We start from the raw sequence: 10691 nt of genomic DNA, 5'->3' as shown, positions 1-10691 counted from the left end.
AACAGTTTTGTGAAAAAAAGCAAAATGAAAACCTAAACTAACATTACTATATAAAAATTTTGTGCTGTAATTTCCCATTGAAGGGGAATGAAGTACTAATTGTCCGTATATGTAAAAGAGGCCGTGTATACTCCTTGCTTACAACAAACAGATAATATTTATTTCTTTTCCCCCTTTCTTACCCCTTTATTTTTATTATCATTATTTTTTTTTTTTTGGGGGGGATATGGTCGGGGCGGCCGGCGCGGGCTTCCTCCTTCTGCACTCCCAGAATATGTACGCCCCTGGTGGAGCAACAAAAATACCCCAAAATTCTGTAAATTGGGAGTGATGACCTTTTTCCTTTTTTTGAGAGGGTGTGGTAAATGCACCCTCTTGAAAACATCCGCAGCTGCAAATAACCTCAAATAAACTCATCTTCAAAGATTATGTCGAACCTTTGTCATCGTCATAATGTTGACAAATAATGCCGTAGAGGGCATAATCATCTTTCCTTGATGAACTTGATTGAATTTGTAAGTAGCAAAAACTCTTCTAATAAATCTTTTAACACTAATAAAGAAGACAATATGGAATATTTGAGAATGTCAAAATGAAGAAATATATTTAATCAGTAGACTATACTGGTGAAATAATTGTACAAATTATTAGACGAAGGCCTCGACGGAGATCATTCGCGGCTAATTTCAGTCCCGCGTGCCCGTTTTCGCGTTGCGTCTAATTAGAGTAGACCTTGTTCACTGAGCTGAATGGGTGCTAACCCAGGGAACTCCCGCCCGCGTAGCGGGCGGGAGCCCAGGACCTTACGTGCAATTTGGCATACTCACCTGACAAGCGTGAAGTATGGTCAAAATAATTCTCCGAATAAATAGTTAAAACAGAAATCAACTTCAAGCAAGAAGCAGTTACCACGATATTATAGTATATGGATGATGGTCTAATGAGTGGCAGTTTTTCTGACATCTGGGCACAGACTGGAACCTCAAAAAATGAAATGTTCTCTCCTACCCCATTTCCATCGGCCATTTTGTTACAATTCATAACAAAAATGGCCGATCGAGACGGGGGTAGAAGGAGAGAACTTTTCGTTTTTTGAGGTTCCAGTCTGTGCCCAGATGTCAGAAAAACTGCCACTCGTTAGACCTTCATCCATATAATCGTGGTAAGTGCTTGATTTCTGTTTTAACTATTTATTCGGAGAATTATTTTGACCATACTTCACGCTACGCGGGCGGGAGTTCCCTTGGTTAAATGGGTGCTAACCCATATGGCGGGCCGTTAATCATTAATGCCATTATAGTACTAGTATGTATCTCTAAAGTTGTTTTTACCAATGGGGTATCATGCGATATATAGGGGCCGGGGGGGGGTGGGGTGGGAGGTGGTATAGAAATAGATAACGCCCGGTATACCTAAAGCCGTTGGGGTGTCACGTGACCCGGGACTAGATCTAGTCATGGGCGGGCCGGGAGGGGGGTGTGCAATGAAGAAATATTATGCCATGCAGCACGCCTTGGTTTTAGGGGGTTTTATCATTTGGGGCATAATAGGGGTATATCTGAGCACTTATGGGTGAAGGATGAAGAGTATAATGGTATATATCAAACCAACGGTAACCAGCGTTACTTGTCATGGCGGGAGGGGGGGTTATAGAATGAAGAAATAATAATGCCAACTGCCAAGCACCTCCCTGGTTTAATGGGTTTTTATTATTAAGGGCTCATTGGGGGTTAGCTATAATGATGATGAGGAGGGTATCCAGCCAATTGGTTGTCACGTGAGTTGACAAGGGGCTGGGGGGCGGAAATATGTAATACCATGATATAAGACCTCTTCGGAATGGCATTAACGGCCCGCCATACCCGGCACGTACGTACGCACTACTGAACTACCGTTAACAACGGTCGTGGAGCTGTTGCCTGAAGTTAGTTAGCAACCTAAAATAATTTAGACCCCTAAAATACAGGATTGCCGATACCCGGGAGGCCATTTCCATTTCCAGCTTATATAATTTCTTACACCCACAAGGGAATTTCTCGTTTCTGTAATACATGTGTTAAAATTGGGCGAGCGAAATCACTGGATACATAACGTATATTGTTGTGATGCTACTGATACATTAGTTATTAGAACAATTTGTCATTTTACTACTAAATACTAGATCAATCATTTTTTGTGAGTACCCGTATGGCTTGGTCGACGCCTTGGAACTATCTCCCACCTGACACAGTGAGCAGCACATCACAAGAGATGTTCAAGTCGAAGATCGAAAAGAGCCACCCATGATACGACTAGATATCACCGTGCCCTCTCTCACCTGCTGCATTCAATTCAATTCTTTTATTTCATTTCCATTCAAACATAATACAAAGTAATACAAAATAATACAAATCAAGTACAATTTTATAGAAGGGAATTCTTACTTCGTAAAAAAAACATACCAATTGGTCCAGCAGTTTACACATCCAGATCCATCATCTAGATCTCTTACTTTTTAATTATCAATTCAATCATATTGATGGCTGGGCAGGGGGGGGGGGAAGGCACTCGACCACAAAGGGGGTAGGTATGTGTATGAGACAAAAAACGTGGCTTTGTTTGTGGAACGGTCTTGTTATTGTAAAAAGGAGCAGTGTTGAAATTACTTTTTATTTGTAAGGAGCCATTTTGAAAAAATAAGAGGCCATTTTTCATTTTACCAGAGCCATTTTTGGTTTTCGAGAGCCATTTTTTCATGATTTAGTGCATGGTTTTGCACCATACTTCATCCTGATTGTTTGATGTGGTCAATTGCATTTTTAGCAGCCGGGGGGGGGGGGGGGTTGTGCAGTTTTGCCCCTTAGTACTTAATCTAAAAGACATAGCAAGTCTCTCAATCATATTTCAAGGTCAATAATAAAAATTATGCCTACCACTTTTCCGAATATAGCGATGGGGAACAACTGTATTTTGTATATTTCAGATTTTAAGCCAGACATCACTTCGCTTAGATTTGCCATAATTTTGATATTGACTTAGCAACCAAAATCCCGCCGCATGCTACAAAAGAATGGGACAGCTCCCATAGGTTGCTAACTTCAGTCCATGTAAAAATTACGGCAAATCCAAGTGAAGCGATGTCTGGCTGAAAATTTGAATTATGACTAGAGTGAAATACAGCCGTTCCCAATCGCAATATTAAAAAAAGTTGAGGGCATATTGACCGTGAAATGTGATCGAGAGACTTTGACATTTGCAAACAATTACTGGTGGGGACATACTTGCGAAGTCAGCCAATGCAAAACTGCGTTAGCGCCATCGTTCTTATCACCGTTTTTGTAAAGCTATAAGCTATCTAAAAAATAGCTAACATTGATTAGACAATGATTTTGCAATGCTAGACTTAGGGAGTGTTGTAAGAAAATATTTGCAATCAATTGCAAATTTCAGGTGCAAATTTACATGAGATACATGTATATATCAATTTTAGCTAAAGCGAATCAATCTATATTTGTTGATACAAGAAGCATACCGTCAAGCAATTGCAAATTTGCAATGAAATACATGAATGTCAATTGATTTGGGGACTTGAAAGTGACAATTGCGATTTTCTTGCAACACCCCATTAGAGTCTTAGTCTTTGACTCACTCATATGGCAGTCACTTATTATCACTCTATGGGGCATAAGGACCTCAGTAACGTTTAAAAAAAGCTGCCTGAGTAGTCAGATTTACAAGCACTATTGTACAAAATCCACAAATATTAAATCAAACATTTTACCATAGATATAATTTGTGATATTTAAACTGCAATTAACAATAGCTAATTTCAAAAATTTCATAACTGAAAGAGAGAAAAAATAGAATCACTAGACAGTTCACCCCGCCGACAAGCCTTTTCTGCCATCATTGTGTGCATTTGTATGTTACAGCGGATGCCGACTTTCTACAAATTATGCACCACTCCGAGGGCCGTGGGGTATATGCACTATTGTCGCCTACAAGGTCAATACTGTTATGTTTTGACCTCATTGGTACTCACTTATTATATGCCAAGTGTATAAATTCTGTGTATTTTCTAAACCATTTATTTATTTCAATTTGTCAGAAAAATGAAGAGCAAAAAGCATAAGAAAGAGAAAAAGAAGAAACACAAGAAAGAGAAACACAAAAAGAGAAATGAGACTTCTTCCGAGGTGAGTATATCATTTATAAAGCAGAAATATTGGTGTAGGGTCATCCTCAGAAAAATTCACAATTCATGAAAATGATGTTTGAAGCCCAAGTGGGGGGGGGGGGGGGTCCTCGAATCTTGAATTATAACATGTTACCTATGTATCATACATATCATTCATTTATACTAAGTACCCCCCCCCCCCAAGGTTTGAAAGACCTCTTTTGGGCCCAGAACTCAATCTACACCCACACACATCTTCAATGATATTCCATTAAATAAAAACATACATGCTGCATTCGCTCTTGATGGACGGTAACTCCTTGATCAGAATATGAAAACAGAATACAAATGAATGTGTTGTGGATATGAGAAACTCATTTGCACATTCAACTCAAAGCATCATTGGCTACCAAGGACAGGTCAGTTACACATCCCCTCCGTGTTATTGTACTGACCAAATACATTGATTGACAGTATGTCTAAGAAGCCTTGCAAGGGTGTGGAACTTCAGGCAAAAAGGTGGTTGGGAAAATTAATTTATTCAATTTTTAGTATGATGTATGCCAATTTAAAGATTTCATTGTCTCGCCCACCAGAGGTGAAGGCGAGACTTAGGGATCCAAATGTCGTCCGGTGTCCGTCCGTCACAAACCTGTAATGACACATAACTCCACAACCGTAAGTCGCTTTTCAACCAAACTTGGATGGTAGATGGACGTGGGGGACGTGCATTTTATGCTGCAGTCGGAGGTCACATGGTAAGGTCAAAGGCCATTTTCAGGTCAACGTTAAAGTTTATATGCAAGACTCTCTTATGACACCTAACTCTGCAACCATATGTCGCTTTTCAACCAAACTTGGATGGTAGATGGACTTGGGGGACCTGCATGTCATGCTGCAGTCAGAGGTCACATGGTAAGGTCAAAGGTCATTTTCAGGTCAATGTTAAATTTTACATGCAAGAATCTCTTATGACACCTAACTCCGCAACAGTAAGTCGCATTTCCACCAAACTTGGATGGTAGATGGACTTAGGGACCTGCATGTTATGCTGCAGTCGGAGGTCACATGGTAAGGTCAAAGGTCGTTTTCAGGTCAACGATAAAGTTAACATGCAAGACTCTCTTATGACACCTAACTCCGCAACCGTAAGTCACTTTTCAACCAAACTTGGATGTTAGATAGACTTGGGGGACGTGCATGTTATGCTGCAGTCAGAGGTCACATGGTAAGGTCAAAGGTAATTTCAGGTCAACATTAAAGTTTACATGCAAGACTCTCTTACGACACCCAACTCCACAACCATAAGTCACTTTTCAACCAAACTTGCATGGTAGATGGACTTGGGGTACCTGCATGTAATGCTGCAGTTGGAGGTCACATGGTTAGGTCAAAGGTCATTTTGAGGTCATGTAAAGCAGGGCTCGACACTAGCGGCGGTCCGACGGTCCCAGACCGGTAAAAATCGCTGTCGGGCCAGTAGATTTTCAGAAATTGGAAGATTTACTGGTCCGACATGACCAGTAAAAAATATCATTGTCGGGCCAGTAATTTTTCCAAAAATAGCAAGATTTAAGGGTCCGACATGACCAGTAATAAAAACCATTGTTGGGCCAATAACTTTTCCAGAAATGGTCAAATTCACAGCAAACCATTTCCCCCCGTTAAATTCTGCCATTCACACACAGAATGAATCGCACGTAAGTGTATACAGCATGCATACAGTGTACATGTAGTCAGCCACACAACTCACATGGTAAATTCTCCACTGGCCGCACGAACGAAGCCTGGCTAAACTCTGGCAGAAATCTCTCACAGAACTGTCAAAATTCAAGGTTCATACTCATGAAAGGCTTCTTATGTCCATATTTCCTAAAAATTGGAGCAACTCTGTCATTTGTAAGCAGTAAAAGGAGAAATTTTCACTTCTGTTTTGGTTCAAACAGATCGGGTTTCGGGTGATATCGTCTGAATACATAATAGCCCCACATATGCATTTATGTGTGTGTTGATACACTTGGTATCTGACTTTCTTTCGTAGCTATTTTAATTGAGCCAAAAAGAAACTGATGAATTATTTATCATAATATTTTTAGTTTCTTCCTATCTTTCTTTCCTTCTTAATCTTTCTTTGTTTCTTCCCTCGATTTTTTTGTTACTGTCTTTTTTTTAAATACCTTTTTTCTTTAATTCATTTTTTCTTTCTATCCTTTTATATAATATTTTCTCTATTTCCTTTTTCTCTCTCTTTCTTTCTGATATTTTCTTTCTTTAGTTTTTGAGTCCATTCATCCTATATTCATCTCTTCTCTTCTTCCTTTCTTTCCTTCCTTCGTTTTACCCCTTTCTTCATTTGTTTCTTTCTTCCATCCATCATTTATTTACCCTTTTTTTATTTCTTTTCTCAGCCCTTTCTTTATTACAGTCATTCCTTCCTTTCTTCTATCTGTCTTGTTCTTTCCTTTTTCCCTTTGTTAATTATATCCTTTTACCTTCCTTTCTTTTTTTTGACTGCTTGCTTCCTTTATTCTTTCATTCCTTCCTTTCTTTGTCTCTCGGTCTTTCTTTTTTTTCTTCCTTTCATCTATTCTTTTACCTTTTCTTTTTTTTATAATTGCTTGCTTCTTTCTTTCTTTCCTTCCCTTCCTTCATTTATTTCTTTCCTTCTATCATTTTACCTTTCCTTCATTTCTTCCTTAATTCCTTCCTTCTTTTAATCCTTTCTTTCTTTTGTCCGTCTTTCCATCTCTTCATCTCTCCTTTTACCCTTTCTTTTTTATTGCTTCTTCTTTCTTTCCTTTACTACTTTCTGGATTTGTTCTTTCTTTCTGTATTGCTTGCTTCATTTCCTTCCTTCATTTCTTTCTTTCTTTTCTTTCTTTCTTATATTTGTTCCTTCTTTATTCCTTCCTTTCCTTCTTTAGTTCTTTCTTTTTTTTCTTCCTTCACATCTATCCTTTCTTTACCTTTTTTTCTTCCTTCCTTTCTTTTATTCTTTCTTTTTTCCTTTCTTTTATTCTTTCTTTTCCTTCCTTTCTTTGTTTCTGTCTTTCTTTGTTTCGGTCTTGCTTTCTTTTTGTCCTTCATTTTCTTCATTTTTTTTTTTTGGGGGGGTAACAAAAGGCTAGAAAAATAAACTTGCGCCTTTTCATGTTTTCTTTATTTTTTGGGACCAGTAGATTTTAGGTTCGGACCAGTAAAAATTTGAAAAACTGGGTATCTACTGGTCCGACATGAATAGGTTGGACCAGTAGAAAAAATGGGTTAGTGTGGAGCCCTGTGTAAAGTTTCCATGCAAGACTCTCTTATGACAAGTGTTATTCCATCCCAGTCATTTCACAATGAAGTTTCGATATCATTCTCTTGTGTGCCCTTGCAAATCATGATATTTCTGCTTATTTTCATAAGTGGGCGAGACACAAAATTGCTTTTGCCTTGTTGATGAAAGTGCTGTATAATTTTTATCATTCATTTATTGTAACACAATAAAATTAAGTTTGATGGGGGTATACAGGAAAAAAAACGTACAGTTGAATGATGAATGGGTTTGCCTGTGTGTTGCAAATCTTTTGGGTGGAAATTTTTCCTCATTTTATTTGCCCATTGATCATGAGATTGGTACACAATTACACATTGCTCTTTTAACACATGTCACATGATAACAGCCATATAATTGAATTAAAGTTAATTAAATTAATACTTACTTACATAATTAGTGATAAATTCATACTTGATATGATACCGTCAGTCATATTTATGTTGCATAATACTTCTTTCAGGAGAGTTCTGAGCCTGAGATGGAATGGGTCGAGTCGACTTCCTCCTCCCACCAACCCCCCAAAGCCCCATCTCCCGATCCTGTCTCTATCACTCCAAGCGAGAAAGAGAGAGATGATCCTTTATCACAGGTGAGTCATGTAAATGTTACAAGCTACTGAAAATCCTTGTATCTGATTGGCTGAAGTCAAATTAGTCAGTGAAAATCACTGACAAAGTTCTTCATTAAACGCTTCCCTGGTGTTATGCACAAAATTGTGGATATGAAAATAAGATTCGATGGAACAAGGTTGCTTACTCTCTTTTAGTCTAGTAAAATATCCTGATAAATCAATGGGCCTTTCACACGTGATTGCTATTGTAATCATGACCGTGATTAGCCTTAGTTTTCACTAGAATCATTCAAATTACAATTTTTTTTACTGTGTGAAAGGGCAGTAAATTCTGCTACTTTCTATCCAGGTGAGGTGAATGGGTACTAGGCAGAATTTAATGCACCGATTATTGGAAAGAGAAGCTTGAGCTACAATCAATTGTACTGGCACTTTGAAATAGATTGTAGATAAAGGGCATTTTATAAATGTGTACTTTTATCAGCATTATTAGTTTCAGCTCTCTGTTACTCTCATATTTCACTAGAATTTAGTTTTCTCTCTCCATGTTTTCCCTTCTCTTTTCTCCTTGATTTAAGCTGTCCGTCTCCCTTTCTCTTTCTCTTTTTTTCTCTTGATTTATTTGTCAAATGTATACTCTTTCTCATGATATTTTGTGTCTTCAGTCAGTCAGTTTTATGTTATAAATAATTAAATAAATGAAATGTTCCCTTACTGATAGAATTGATAAGATTTTGCTTTGTACATTTTTTTTCACAGCTCAGTTTTGCTTCTTAATTCTTTTTGTTCATTTGTACAGTAGTTTTACTCTTTATTTTTTTTTCAATTTCACTTTTAATGGGTTTCTCCATTCCCTTTAACCTTTGTAAAAATTACCGCATTCAGTCATGTAGACAATTGCTGCCAGCCTTAGTCTTGGATTTCAGCCTTAATTTACATTTTTAGCGCAAATCGTGCAAGAAGTTTTGTATTGCACACACAACATTACATATTTATGACCTCCGTGAAAGATGAATGGCCCAATGTGATTTTTATAACAGGATGTCAGTGTAAATGGTCATATATTCATCTTTTGTTTTGGATGAATAAATTATAATTTGTTGCAGCTGAGAGCAATATGAGTCATTGACAGTTTATAATACAAAATTCATTAATTTGTATTTTTCCTTTTGTAGTCATTTGTACCTGTACCCATAACAGTCAGTTTGCAAGCCCCTCTGTTAATGAGCAAATGAGCAAGATTTATCCAAGTCCTTGCGTGGCTGAATTCATGTCCCTGCAAAATCTTGTGAATTGTGAGACTTTGTTTCTCAAAGAATTTAACCACTTTCTCCTTTAGTAAAATTGATTATTTTTGTACCTTATGAAAGAGAAAACATTACTCTTTTATACTGATCATTTCTTTTGAATAAAACATTTTGATAAATAAGTGAATTTTAGGCATGAAAAGATGCCTCAAAACGGAATTTTCTTCCTCTTTTTTCTCTCGCAAATTGTGCAAAATTTTGTGTTTTAGGAACAAACATTATTTATATCATCAGAAAGCTAAAACTCTACACTTTCTTACAAAGTCACTCTTGATATGTGGCACCTTTTAGATGGGTCAGCAGCCAGCTTTTTCCACCAAAATAGAAGACGAGATTTCTGAAATTTCGGAGTAGCATTTATCTAGAGTTCTGATTGGTTGAATAGTGTTTTCAAAACTACAGGCGCGGGTAATTTGAAGAGATTACCACATGGTGAGTGACCTTGCAGAGGCCCAGTATGGGAACAATGGAACTTGCATGGGTGTGCGGTCTCTATGACCTATCAGAGTGCAGTATTCTTATTTTGAAATGGCTTATGAAAAGCTAGCTGCTGACCCATCTAATACCCTTTCATAAACCGAATTATGCGATTAATAGCAGCATAATATGGTCGTAAAATCGGAGGAGGACCAGAGTTATCCGCATTATTTTGATGCTGCAATTATCTGCATAATAGCAGCATCGGGACCAGATTTTGACTTTATGAACGCATTTCGAAAGTAATGCGGATAATTGCCATGGAGCGGTCACAAGGTCACCCTTTTCCAACGCAACCGCATCGGAGGGGGTGTGTGCAGTTGCCATGATGATTATCCTCCTTTTTCAGGATGGGTGCTCGTAAGAATAGTGCAGATTATTTTCGGAGTTTATGTAAGAAATTTTTATTGAATTATCTGCATTACTCTTAGGCGGCTAATTGGAGGATAGGTTTATGAAAGGGGTATTAGATACCCCTTCTTCTAAAAATTATATATTAAAGCTTAGATCTTCAGCTTTATCATAATCTAAAAATTAAGTGTAAAAACAACAAGTTTTGTTGCATGAAAATAATTATTTTGTTTCATGTTTTAGATAAAAAGTTTCACCTATGTTACAAAATCTTTTTAAAAATCCAGACACATGACATGAAAGAATTATTTTTCTTTATAAAGATACCAAAAACATGAAATTTGGTCAATATTTAGAGCAGCAATGGCTAAATAGAAAGAGGTGTTCTTGTCCACACCAAGCTCATTAACAATGCAAAAACCCTCTAGTCATGAATATCACTTGGATAAAAGAAGCTACTTTTTGAGGGATTGCCGACTGACTGATAATTATTTACCCCTGTTAAATGAA

The 10691-nt window shown here is 37.5% G+C and overlaps 1 protein-coding gene across 1 annotated transcript in view; it reads left to right on the top strand.

The window, feature by feature from the left end:
- The first annotated feature begins 414 nt into the window (after nucleotides 1-414).
- LOC121422548 (CWF19-like protein 2) overlaps nucleotides 415-10691 on the top strand; it is a 46351-nt gene continuing 36074 nt past the window's right edge. Inside the window, exons 1-3 of the mRNA XM_041617725.1 lie at nucleotides 415-515; nucleotides 4088-4175; nucleotides 7936-8064. Of these exons, the coding sequence (XP_041473659.1) occupies nucleotides 4092-4175; nucleotides 7936-8064 (213 nt within the window). The 5' untranslated portion in view covers nucleotides 415-515; nucleotides 4088-4091. The remainder of the gene's footprint in view (nucleotides 516-4087; nucleotides 4176-7935; nucleotides 8065-10691) is intronic.

This window comes from Lytechinus variegatus, chromosome 1, assembly GCF_018143015.1.
Source record: "Lytechinus variegatus isolate NC3 chromosome 1, Lvar_3.0, whole genome shotgun sequence".
In the NCBI taxonomy this organism is placed as follows: domain Eukaryota; kingdom Metazoa; phylum Echinodermata; class Echinoidea; order Temnopleuroida; family Toxopneustidae; genus Lytechinus; species Lytechinus variegatus.
Note: the sequence above shows the minus strand (reverse complement) of the source record. Positions and strands in the feature narration are given on the sequence as shown.